We start from the raw sequence: 12,915 nt of genomic DNA, 5'->3' as shown, positions 1-12,915 counted from the left end.
TAATAAATACTCAGCAGCTTTCTTACACCACCAGTGTCAGCCCCTTTGTGGCTCATGTGCCACCCCAGGGCCACCACATAAGTCTGGTGGCACCTGTCCCCACCTTGTCCCCTCCTGTGCTTGTCCCCAGACAGATCCAGGCGGTCACCAGTGCCAGAGCCACCACGTCTTTAATCACGGGGCTGAGCCTGGTCCTACATGGTAGGACAGACCCAGCTCTGGCGCAGAGAAGCCACCGTGTCCCCTCCCTGGTGTCCCCAAGGGGCTGTGGGTGTCCCCTGCCCTCCCTGCCTCCCTCCAAAGCAGCGAATAAATTAGAAAGGAGCAAAAAAAAGAAGCCCTGGGAGTTGGGGACATGGGGACACTTGTGAGGCCGGGCTGGGACATGGGGGTGGCTCAGGGTTGGGGGAACCTGTCACCCTGGAGATGGGGTGGGTTGGGGACACAAGGGACCCTCGTCACCCATGGGAGCAGCTTGGGGACATGGGGACCCATGTTACCATGGTGGGGACGCAGGGACCTTTGTCACCCAAGTGTGGGGACACAGAGACTCTTGTCACTGCGGTGGGGCCACCCTGGGGACACGGGGCCCCTCCTGGCTCAGAGCACAGAGCTGGGGACATGGGGACCCTGTCACCCAGAGCTGCAGGGGTGTCCCATGCACACGGTGACCAGGTTGTCCCCATGTCCCCGGGGGGGGCGCTCAGGGCCGCCCAGGGGCCCCTGGCACCATGGGGGGCTTGGGCAGCACCGGGGGCTTCATGGACAGGGAGCGCTCCAGGGGGTGGGGACCCCAGGGCGTCCCCCCTGGTGTGCACGTCCCCCCCAGCGAGTGCATGCGGGTCAGTCCCCGTCCCAGCCCGGGGGGCCTGGCGGGGGCCCCCCCCAGCGACAGGCTGAGCGCCAGGGGGCGCCGGGGCGGGGGGGGGCTGTCGGGGGGCACATCCAAGCGCCGCAGAGTCCCACATGGGGGTGCCGGGGGGTTACCGGAGAACGGGGCCCCTGGTTGCACCCGGTTGGTGGCTGGGGGGGTGACCGGCCAGCCTGACCCCCCCGGGCCGTGCAGCCGCTGCAGCAGCTCCTCCAGTGCCGCTTTTTGGGGGGGACCCGGTCCGGGGGGCTCCGGGCACCCCAGCCGGGTGAGGTGGCTGCGCCGGGGCTCTGTCACCCGCTGCGGTGGGGTGACCTCGGGGGTGGGCAGCTCGGGGGGGTCCCGCGGTGCCCCGGGGTCCCCCTGGGGCGGCAGCAGCGGGTAGAGGCGGGGGGCGGGGGGCTGCGGGGCCGCGGGGGGCTGCGGGGGACACTTGGGGACGGCGGGGCGGTGGCAGCAGGTGGCCAGGAGCCCGGTGAGCAGGGCGCCCAGGGCGAAGGCGCCCAGCACGCAGCCCACCAGCACCGGCACCGCCACCGTCACCGGCGCCGCCGGCCCGGCCCCGCGCACCCCTGCGGGAGGGGGCACCCGTCAGCCCCCGTGCACAACGGGGACCCCCGGGCACCCCAGGGTCCCTCTGCCACCCCTGGGGTCACCGCATCCATCCCTGGGGTCCCTCTGCCACCCTCGGTGTCCTCCCTGGTCCCCAGTGTCCTGCTCTTGGCCCTGGGGTCTCTCTGCCACCCGTGGTGTCCCTTATGGTCCCTGGGGTCCCTCTGCCACCCTTGGGGTCCCATGTCCCTCCGTGGTCCCCAAGGTCCCTCTCCTGTCCCTGGGGTCCCTCTCCCACCCCTGGGGTCTCATGTCCCTCCCTGGTCCCCAGGGTCCTTCTCCTGTCCCCAGGTCCCCTCCTGGTCCCTGGGGTCCCTCTCCCACCCCTGGGGTCCCACGTCCCTCCCTGGTCCCCAGGGTCCCTCCCAGCAGGACAGATGGGTGTCACTGACCGTGGGCCAAGTCCCCGTCACTGTCCCCTGCAGCAGGTGTGTCTGTGAGAGCAGAGGGGGTCAGGCCAGGCCACCCATGTGCCCCCGAGGCCACCGGTGTCCCCTCTTGTCCTCCACATCCACCAGTGTCACCCACATGTCCCAGGGCCCCCAAGTGTCACCCTAGTGCCACCTCCATCCCTCTGTGACCTCGTGTCCCCAGAAGTTTCCCCGGTGACCCTCTATGTCCCCCAATATTCCCCACGTCCCCCAGTGTCACCCATGTCCCCCCATCACCTTGGCAGGTCCCGGTGGTCCCAGGGGATCCCTCCACGTCCTGCTCGAAGCCGCTCCTGGGCACACAGAGGGGTTGTCACCCACCGTCCCCAGTGTCCCCACCCCGTGAGGAGGGGACCCGGGAGATGGGGGTGCAGCAGGAACCCCCAGCCAGGGCCACCATGGGTTGGGGACACTTACGGGAGGTCCTCGGAGAAGGGGACACAGCCCCTGGGGGGCAGCCAGACGCAGTAGGGGTCACGGGCGGCCAGGCAGCTCCTGGGGGACACGGGTGGGTGTGATGGGGACACCTTGTTTGTCCCTGTCCCCTTGCACGTCCCTGTCCCCTTGCATGTCCCCATCCCTTTGCACATCCTCATGTCCTTGCACATACCTGTCCCTTTGCACATCCCTGTCCCTTTGCACATACCCGTCCCTTTGCATGTCCCCCTGTCCTTGCACGTTCCCATCCCTTTGCACATCCCTGTCCCTTTGCACATCCCTGGCCCTTTGCACATCCCTGTCCCTTGCACGTCCCCGTCCCTTTGCACACCCTCATGTCCTTGCACGTCCCTGTCCCTTTGCACATCCCTCTGCCTTAGCATGGCTCTGTGACCTTGCACATCCCCGTGTCCTTGCACATCCCCATCCCTTTGCACGTCCCTGTGTCCTTGCATGTCCCATCCCTTTGCACATCCTCATGTCCTTGCACATCCTTGTCCCCTTGCACGTCCCTGTGTCCTTGCATGTCCCCATCCCTTTGCACATCCTCATGTCCTTGCACATCCCTGTCCCTTTGCACATCCCCGTCCCTTTGCACATCCCCGTGTCCTTGCACGTCCCTGGGCCCTTGCACGCTCTTGTGCCCCGTGCACACCCCATGCCCGTGTGTGTCCCTGTGCCTCCTAAGCCCTTGCACACTCCCACACCCTTGCACGCCCCCACACCCCTGCACGCCCCCGTGCCCCCTCACCTGCGGCAGCCCCCGTGCCGGGCGCAGCGGCTCACGGGCAGGCGCACGAGGCAGCCGGCGAAGGCGACCAAGAGCTCCCGGCCCGGCGGGTGCAGCTCCAGCCCCAGCACCCGGCTGGTGCCCCCCCGGCACCTGCGCCCCCAGCACCCATCAGCACTGCACCCCACAGCCACGTGGTGCCCACGAGCCCCCCAGCACCCACCAGTGCCCCCAGCACCCACCAGTGCCCCCCAGCACCCACCAGTGCCCATGAACCCCCCCAGCACCCACCAGTGCCCCCAGCACCCACCAGCGCCCACAAGTGCCCCCCAGCACCCACCAGCTCCCATGAGTCCCCCAGCACCCCCCAGTGACCCCCAGAACCCACCAGTGCCCATGATCCCCTCCAGCACCCTCCAGTTGCCCCCAGCACCCATGACCCCCCAGCACCCAGCAGCACCCATGAGCCCCCCAAGCACCCACCAGTGCCCCCAGCACCCACCGGCACCACCAGCACCCATGAGTCCCCCACCACGCCCCAGCACCCTCCAGTTGCCCCCAGCACCCATGACCCCCCCCAGCACCCCCAGCACCCATGAGCCCCCTAAGCATCCACCAGTGCCCCCAGCATCCACCAGTGCCCCCCAGCATTCACCAGCACCCCCAGCACCCATGAGCCCCCCAAGCACCCACCAGTGCCCCCAGCACCCACCAGCACCCCCAGCACCCATGAGACCCCACCACCCACCATCACCCCCCAGTGCCCCCCAGCACCCAGGACCCAGCACCCACCGCCTGGGGTCGTACAGGCTGATCTCCTCCAGCAGCAGCGTCTCAGCGCCGCTGTCCCCATTGTCCCCGCTGTCCCCACTGTCCCCAGGTGCCGGGGTGCCCGTGGGGGGCCGGGTGTCCCCCGGCTGCCGCGGGGCCACCAGCACCTTCAGCACCCGCCCGTCCTCGGCGCCCAGGAACAGCACGGTCCGGTTCCCCCACGGCCCCGCGCCCGCGTCCACCGCCAGCTGCGTCAGCCTGGCATGGCACAACCGCACGGGGCCTCGCACGCGGCGCCGCAGCCGCGTGTGCGCCCTCTCACCAGGGTCTCACACGCCCTTGCACTGGGCTCTTGCACGCCCTTGCACTGGGGTCTTGCACACCCTTGCACTGGGGTTTTACCCGCCCTCATGCAGCCTTGCACCAGGGCTTTGCACACCTTGCACCAGAGCTTTGCACACCCTTGCACTGGGGTCTTGCACGCCCTTGCACTGGGGTCTTGCACACCCTTGCACCGGGGCCTTTCACACCCAGGCCTTGCATGTCCTCACACCAAGGGTCTTGCACACCCTCATGCAGCCTTGCACCAGGGCTTTGCACACCTTGCACCAGAGCTTTGCACACCCTTGCACTGGGGTCTTGCAAACCCTTGCACCAGGGTCTTGCACGCCCTTGCACCGGGGTCTTGCACGCCCTTGCACTGGGGTCTTACCCGCCCTCATGCAGCCTCGCACCAGGGCTTTGCACACCTTGCACCAGAGCTTTGCACACATTCACACTGGGGTCTTGCACACCTCTGCACTGGGGTCTTGCACACCCTCGCACTGCGGTCCTGCAAACCCTTGCAGCAGGGTCTCACATGCCCTCATGTGGCCTCGCACCAGGGCTTTGCACACCCTTGCACTGGGGTCTTGCAAACCCTTGCACCGGGGTCTTGCACGCCCTCACACTGGGGTGTTGCGCACCCTCATGCAGCCTTGCACACCTTGCACCAGAGCTTTGCACACCCTTGCACTGAGGGCTTACATGCCCTCACACCGGGGTCTTGCACACCCTTGCACCAGGATCTTACACACCCTCATGTGGCCTTGCACCAGGGTTTTGCACACCCTTGCACCAGGGCCTTGCACACCCTCACACTGGGGTCTTGCGCACCCTTGCACCAGGGCCTTGCACACCCTCACACTGGGGTCTTGCACACCCTTGCACCAGGGCCTTGCACACCCTTGCACCGGGGCCTTTCACACCCAGGCCTTGCATGTCCTCACACCAAGGGTCTTGCACACCCTCATGCAGCCTTGCACCAGGGCTTTGCACACCTTGCACCAGGGCTTTGCACACCCTTGAACTGGGGCTTTGCACACCCTTGCAAGGCCTCACATGCCCCTTGCACCAGGGCCACGTGCACCCTCGCACCAGGACCCTGCAAACCCCACAGCACCCACAGGGCTGGGGACACCCTCACCCCTCAGCGCATCTGCACCCACTTTGCATGAGCCGCTCCTTGTCCCCAAGGCCACCCCTGTCCCCAAGGCCACCCCTGTCCCCAGGGCCACCCTGTCCCCGCGGGCGCACCTGGAGCCGGTGCGGGTGAAGAGGGGCCGCCCGCCGGCGGGTGCCACGGCGCCGTGCAGCAGCGGGTGCTCCTTGGCAAACGCCAGCGTCTCATCGGGGAAGTCCCCGGAGGTGACAACGCCACTGGCCGTCCCCATCCCGGCACAGCAGCCCGGCCTGTGGCACAGCCAGCGTGGGGACCCTGGGTGGCCGCTCTGCCCCCTGAGGGACCCAGGCGTCCGGGTGGGGGGTGTTACCTGGGGTGGGGGACCCTGTCCTCAGGCACTGGGATCCAGGTGCCGGTGGCACCGCGGGGCTCGGCGAAGGGTCCCTCGAACGCCCGCTCCACGTCCGCCAGGTAGAAGGCGCAGACGGCCGAGCCGGGGATGCTGCAGTGACAGGGGGTGGCACCGGCGCTGGGGACACCCCTGTCCCCTCCCGGGGCTGCCAGGTCGGCCTTGGTTTGGCCAGGGCCCTGCCAGATCCCTGGTGTCCCCACTGTGTCCCTGTGACACTCCCATGTCCCCATATGAGCACAGCCTCATGTCCCCATGGGCACCTTCTCATGTCTCCATCTCCCATGTCCCCATCCCTCCACGCCTGATCCTGTGTCCCCACGTCCCCTTGACCACCCACATCCCCACTCTCATGTCCCCCATGAGCCTGTGTCCCCCTGTGAGCACATCCTCATGTCCCCATGTCCCTATAAGTGCATCCTCCTGTCCCCATCTCCTGTATCCCCATATCCCCAGGAGTACATCCTCACATCCCCATGAGCACAAATCATGTCCCCAGCTCCCATGTCCCCACGTGGGCACATCCTCATGTCCCCGTGTCCCCATGGCCCCATCCTCCATGTCCTCATCTCCTGCATCCCCATGTCCCCATCCCTCCACACCTGATCCTGTGTCCCCACATCCCCTTGGCCACCCACATCCCCACGCTCACATCCCCCATGAGCCTGCGTCCCCATGTGAGCACACCCTCATGTCCCCATGTCCCCAGAAGTACATCCTCATGTCTCTATAAGAGCATCTTCATGTCCCCATCTCCTCTGTCCCCATGTGTGCATCCTCACATCCTCATCTCCTGTATCCCCATCTCCCAAGTCCCCATCCTCAACGTCCCCATGTCCCGCATCCCCACCTCCACATCCCTCCACGCCTGATCCTGTGTCCCCACATCCCCATGTCCCCATCATGTCCCCATCATGTCCCCATCTCTGTCCCCATATGCACATCCTCACATCCTCATCTCCCACATTCCCATCCTCAATGTCCCCATGTCCCGCATCCCTCCACGCCTGATCCTGTGTCCCCACATCCCCATGTCCCCATCATGTCCCCATCTCTGTCCCCATATGCACATCCTCACATCCTCATCTCCCACGTTCCCATCCTCAACGTCCCCATGTCCCGCATCCCCATCTCCACGTCCCTCCACACCTGATCCTGTGTCCCCACATCCCCGTGTCCCCCGTGTCCCCCATGTCCCCCGTGTCCCTCATGTCCCCCGCCGTGCCTGTTGGGCTGGGTGCCGAAGAGGGCGAGGACGGCGGGGTGGCCGTGCAGGGCGCACGGGGGTGTCACCGCCTCCAGGACATCGAAGTAGAAGACGGTGTCCCCGGGGAGGGCGCATTGCAGCCGCACCTTCAGGAACGACGTCCAGCGCCGCTCCAGCACCCGCGGGGACCCGCCGCGGTCGTTGCGGCACACGCGGGCCACCCGCGCCACCAACACCTGCACCCATGGGTGTCAGCACCTCCCAGCATCGGCATCCATGGGTGTCAGGGCGTGGGGACCCCCAGGCAGCGGTACACAGGGGCCTCGGGGTGTCAGCACCCATGGGTGTCAGCACCCAAGGACCCACAGACTTCAGCATCCAGGGACCCCAGGCATTGGCACCTGGGCTGACACCCATGGGTGTCACTACCCAGGGACCCAGCGGAATTAGCACCCGTGGGTATCAGCACCCAGGGCCCCACAGTCATTGTCACCTGGGCACCCATGGGTGTCAGCACCCAGGGACCCAGGGGCATTGGCACCTCGGGCTGGCACCCATGGGAACCCAGGGCCACCTGCATATGGGGGTGACACCCATGGGAACCCAGGGCCACCTGCACATGGGGGTGACACCCATGGGAACCCAGGGCCACCTGCATATGGGGGTGACACCCATGGCCACCTGCACATGGGGGCAGCATCCGTGGGTGCCCAGGACCACCATGGGCTTGCACCCACCAGCACCCCCACCCCGGGGGGGGCACCAGCCACCCCAGGGAGGGACCTTGGGGGTCTGAGCTGACGCTGGGGGGCGGGCACCCCGTGTCCCCCCATGTCCCCACCTTGCCCAGGGTGCTGAGCTCCACTGCCACCTCCCTGAAGAAGAAGTAGACGTGGGGGCCGTAGGGCAGCGCCTGCACAAAGTGGGGCTCTGGGGGGGGGACAGGAGGGTGACATCAGCTCCTCCTGACCCCATTCCCCCACCCCTGCGTGTTCCCCACCTCCCACAGCCCCGTACCCCCAGATCCCAGCCCTTTGTCCCCACCGTCCCCCCATACCCTGCAGCCACCGCGAACTGTACTTGAGGCTGCGCAGGGGCGGCCGCCCGGGGCTCAGGCTGCGGTAGATGACGGCGTCGCTGGCCTGGAAATCGGCCACGGTGGCCGAGTACAGGCTGCCGTCTGCGGGGGGGGACAGCGGCGTCAGCGCCGGCCCCACCGCGGGGACTGCGCGTGTCCCCCCCCGAATCCAGCACCCACCGGCGAACAGGGCGACGATGCTCTGCTTGGCGTCGAAGGGGCAGCGCGCCTGGCCGCTCAGCTCCTCGCCCTCCTGCGCCAGGCTGCTCGCCTGGGGGACACGGGGCGATGAGACCCCCCCTGGGCTCCTCAAAGCCCCCCCAGGCTCCTCACGCCCCCCCCGGGCTCCTCATGCCCCCCCGGGCTCCTCACCTCTCCCTGTACCCCCCATGTGGAGCTGCTGAGGACGCCCACACTCATCACACCGCTGAGCGCTGCCCCGGGGGCTCATCAAGGGGGGCCGAGGACCCAGCTTAACTCACCCCCCCAAGCTGAGCCCCCCGACTCATCACACCCAAAGGGCTGAGCCCCCCAACTCATCACACCCCATGGGCTGAGACCCTAACTCATCATATCCCATGGGCTGAGCCCCCAACTCATCACAGCCCCCCAAGATGAGCTCCCCAACTCATCACACCCCACGGGCTGAGACCCCAACTCATCACACCCAACAGGCTGAGACCCCAACTCATCACACCCAATGGACTGAGACCCCAACTCATCACACCCCATGGGCTGAGACCCTAACTCATCATATCCCATGGGCTGAGCCCCCAACTCATCACACCCCATGGGCTGAGACCCTAACTCATCATATCCCATGGGCTGAGCCCCCAACTCATCACAGCCCCCCAAGATGAGCTCCCCAACTCATCACACCCAAAGGGCTGAGACCCCAACTCATCACACCCCATGGGCTGAGACCCCAACTCATCATATCCCATGGGCTGAGACCCAAACTCATCACACCCCATGGGCTGAGACCCCAACTCATCATATCCCATGGGCTGAGACCCCCAACTCATCACACCCCATGGGCTGAGACCCCAACTCATCATATCCCATGGGCTGAGACCCAAACTCATCACACCCCATGGGCTGAGCCCCCAACTCATCACACCCCCCCAAGATGAGCTCCCCAACTCATCACACCCCACGGGCTGAGACCCCAACTCATCACACCCAACAGGCTGAGGCCCCCAACTCATCACACCCAATGGACTGAGACCCCAACTCATCACACCCAACAGGCTGAGGCCCCAACTCATCACACCCAATGGACTGAGACCCCCTAACTCATCACACCCCATGGGCTGAGCCCCCAACTCATCACACCCAACAGGCTGAGACCCCCAACTCATCACCCCCCGGCCCCCCAATTGTTCCCCCTGGCCCCCCACCTGGTAGGTGCGGCAGAGGGGGCTGAAGCCGTTGGTGCCGCAGGCCAGGAGGGTCCCGGTGTCGCGGGGCACCAGCACCCGGATGTAGTTGTGACACTCGTCCTGCGTGGGGGGACACGGGGAGGACACGTGGGGACACCACGAGTCCCGCCGTCCCCACCCCCCTCTGCCCTGAGTCCCCATTCTGAACCCCCACTCTGTACCCCCCAACACACCCTCCCCATGTCCCCCGTGTCCCCCCCGTACCTGCCGCCGGCCCCGCATGGCACAGTTGTCCCTGTCCCGCGGCTCCCAGGTGACGTGCTGCCGGGTGACACTGCGGTGGGCACGGGGACCCCCCACTGCAGCCCCCGTGTCCCCAGGGTCCCCGTGTCCCTTACCCGCTGCGGGTGCAGCGTCCCCCGCTCCTGCCCCAGCTCGAAGGCGAAGATGTGGTCCCTGTGTGGTGATGGGGGGTGAGCGTGCGAGGGGACACGGGGACCAGGAGGGGACATGGGGACACGCACAAGGGTCCATGGGAGAGGGGACAGTCGGGCTGGAGCGTGCAGGAGTGCCGCGAGCACGTGCAAATGCGTACAAATGCGTACAAGTGTGCACAAGCGTGCACGAGGCTGCAGAAGCAAGCAAGCCTCCAGAAGCAAATGCAAGCGTGAACAAGCGTGCACGAGCACACACAAGCCCAGCTAAGGGTGCACAGTTTGCGCAAGCACACACAAGTGTAGCTAAGTGTGCAGAGCTTGCACAAGCTTGAACAAGCACATAAAACTGTAACTAAGTGTGCACAGCTTGCACAAGCTTGCACGAGCACACACAAGCGCAGCTCAGCACGCATGTCTTGCATGAGCATGCACAAGCATAGCTAAGTGTGCACAGCTTGCACAAGCTTGCACAAGCATAGCTAAGCGTGCACAGCATGCACAAGCTTGCACAAGCCCACACAAGCATAGTTAAGTGTGCACAGCTTGCACAAGCTTGCACGAGCACACACAAGCACAGCTAAGTGTGCACAGCATGCACGAGCTTGCACAAGCACACACAAGCATATCTAAGCGTGCACAGCATGCACAAGGTTGCTCAAGCACAGCTAAGCGTGCACAGCATGCACAAGCACACACAAGCATAGTTAAGTGTGCACAGCTTGCACAAGCTTGCACAAGCTTGCACAAGCACAGCTAAGCGTGCACAGCTTGCACAAGCTTGCACGAGCACACACAAGCACAGCTAAGCACTCATGTCTTGCATGAGCATGCACGAGCATAGCTAAGCATGCACATCATGCACAAGCTTGCACAAGCCCACACAAGCACAGCTAAGTGTGCACAGCTTGCACAAGCTTGCACAAGCACACACAAGCATAGCTAAGCGTGCACAGCATGCACGAGCTTGCACAAGCATAGCTAAGCTTGCACAGCTTGCACAAGCTTGCACAAGCCCACGCAAGCATAGCTAAGCGTGCACGGCTCGCACGAGCTTGCACAAGCACACACAAACACAGCTAAGCGTGCACGGCTTGCACAAGCTTGCACGAGCACACACAAGCACAGCTGAGCGTGCCCGGCTTGCACGAGCGTGCCCGCGCACGCGCGCTCACCGGGCGGCCACGAAGAGCGTGCCGTTGATGCGCAGCATGTGCTGGAAGTCCAGGCCGCGCTGGGCCGTGGCGTTGTCCCCTCGGAGGCCACCGAAGCGCGGGTAGGCGGCGGTGGCTGCGGGGACACGGTGACATCCCGCCGGGTCCCCAATCCCCGGTGTCACCCCCGCCCCGCTCCCCCCAGCTCACCTGCCAGCCCCACGGTGCTTCGAGCCACCAGGTCCCGTGGGAAGGACGGAGCCGCCCCCCCGGGGACGAGGATGAGGAGGACGAAGGGCAGGGGGACCCCCGGCATCGTCACGGGCGCCCGGAGGGGACGCGGGGCTGGGGGTGACACCCCCGCCCCCCCGGGCTGCGAGGGGCTGAGCTCAGTGGGGGAAACTGAGGCACGGAGCCGGGGGGACACAGGGCAGCCCTGGGGGGGCGTGGGGACAGTGGGGACAGCGGGGACGCGTGTCCCAAGTGGTCCCAGTGTCCCCTCCCAGTGTCCCTCCCCAGTGTCCCCAGTACCTTTCTCCAGGCAGTCCCAGTGCTCCCATCCCAGCGTCCCAGTATCCTCATCCCAGCGTCCCCAATGCCCCCTCCCAGTGTCCCCAGTGTCCCCATTTCAGCGCCTCTGGGTGTCCCGACACCCCCAGTGCCCCCAGGAACCGCCCCCAGCAGCGCCGGGACTCCGGGCAGAGCACAAGGGGTGCGCGGGGGTGACACGGCTGTGCGCACAACCCGGTGACAACCGGCGACACCCAGTGACACCCAGTGACACCCCCGCTCCGTGCAGCGCCCGGCTCCGCAGCACCCACCTGCACCCTCAAACCCCCTCCTACACCCCAAAACTCCCAGCTGCACCCCGGAACGCCCGACCTACACCCCAACAACACCCCACCGATGCCCCCAATACCCCCCGCAACACCCCAAAACCATCCCAAACCACTCCAAACCACCCCAAAACAACCCGAAAAACACCCCAAAATCACCCCAAAACCAGCCCGTCACAGGGCCACACCGACCCTCCAAAACCCCCCGGATTCCCCCCTCCAACACCCCCAACACCCCAACTACACCGCTGACAACACCCCCCCCCTCCCCGAGACCCGACCCCTCCGAGTTCGGTACCGGCTCCGCTCCCCGAGCGGTCCCGAGCGGACCCGAAAGGTTCCGAGCGGTTCCGAGCGGACCCGAACGGACCCGAGCGGCTCCGCCCCGGAACGGGCCGGGACCGGCCGGAGCGGGGCCGGGGGGGGAGGCGGGACCGGGGACCCCCGTGGGACCCCACCCGGGACACACCCCCCGCCGCGAGGCCGCCCTATAGATAGCCGTTAATCTGCCGCTAATGAGATGATCCTCATTAAGTGCTGAGGGCGGGGCGGGGCTTTGCACACGATTGTGCAAGACGCCCGCGTCACCCGGGGGCTGTTGTCACCTCTGTGTCCCCCCCCCGCCCCGCCTCGAATTTGGGAACCGTCGCACGTGTATCCGGGGACCGGGAGCTACTGGGAGTTACTGGGAGCAATGGAGGGTCCCCCCCCGGCCAGGTAACGCTCAGGGTCTGGTCCCCAAGTGTCCCCAGCACCTCTGGGGGGGAAAGGGACATCTTTGGGAACAGGGTGACCCTGGGGAGCCGCCCGAGGCTCTGGGGGTGTCCCAAGGTTGTGGGGACAGGGTGACACCTGGTGGCACCACGCGGCGTGGCACCCAAGTCCCCTGCTGACCCCGGGGGACACACCGTGTCCCTAAGAGGTGACAGCACCCCCAGAGGGTGACCACGTCCCCAGTGAGGTGATGGTGTCCCCAAGGGGGTGTCCATGTCCCCAAGGGGAATGATCACGTCTCTGAGGGGTTAACTGTGTCCCCAGGGCTGTGACCATGTCCCTGGGGGGACACTTATGTCCCCAAGGGGATTTTCATGTCCCCAAGGGCTGACTGTGTACCCGGGGGG

General features: G+C 66.0%; 1 protein-coding gene across 4 annotated transcripts; it reads right to left on the bottom strand.

Moving 5' to 3' along the window:
• Positions 1–139: 139 nt before the first annotated feature.
• On the bottom strand, positions 140–12,174 carry SEMA6C (semaphorin 6C). 4 transcript variants are annotated; one of them, XM_082072906.1, is made up of 18 exons: positions 12,093–12,174; positions 11,169–11,331; positions 10,980–11,094; positions 9,769–9,826; positions 9,635–9,691; positions 9,389–9,490; positions 8,169–8,259; positions 7,968–8,090; positions 7,752–7,840; positions 6,929–7,146; positions 5,665–5,796; positions 5,429–5,584; positions 3,875–4,111; positions 3,104–3,235; positions 2,332–2,409; positions 2,152–2,207; positions 1,876–1,917; positions 140–1,443 (listed from the first exon to the last, which is right to left on the bottom strand). In XM_082072906.1, exons 2-18 carry the CDS (start codon positions 11,272–11,274, stop codon positions 704–706), a joined length of 2,532 nt encoding a protein of 843 aa, XP_081929032.1. In that variant the 5' UTR covers positions 11,275–11,331; positions 12,093–12,174; the 3' UTR covers positions 140–703. The 4 variants fall into 4 exon arrangements, with proteins under 4 accessions (XP_081929032.1, XP_081929033.1, XP_081929035.1 ...); XM_082072907.1 differs by having other exon boundaries at positions 3,890–4,111; XM_082072909.1 differs by having other exon boundaries at positions 6,929–7,056.
• Between the last annotated feature and the right edge of the window lie 741 nt (positions 12,175–12,915).

Source organism: Streptopelia decaocto (assembly GCF_964273445.1).
Source record: "Streptopelia decaocto genome assembly, chromosome: 26".
NCBI lineage: Eukaryota > Metazoa > Chordata > Aves > Columbiformes > Columbidae > Streptopelia > Streptopelia decaocto.
The sequence above is the reverse complement of the archived record's forward strand: the minus strand, read 5'-3'. Positions and strand labels throughout refer to the sequence as shown.

What these genes read in the sequence shown, in the direction of transcription:
- SEMA6C (XM_082072906.1), bottom strand. Translation starts at nt 11,274, where the DNA reads ATGCCGGGGGTCCCCCTGCCCTTCGTCCTCCTCATCCTCGTCCCCGGG. An exon ending in TTCACCCGCACCGGCTCCAG is followed by an intron (nt 4,112 to 5,428) that starts GTGCGCCCGCGG and finishes GTGCCATGCCAG; the next exon opens with GCTGACGCAGCTGGCGGTGG. An exon ending in GACCACCGGGACCTGCCAAG is followed by an intron (nt 1,918 to 2,151) that starts GTGATGGGGGGA and finishes CTGCTCTCACAG; the next exon opens with ACACACCTGCTGCAGGGGAC.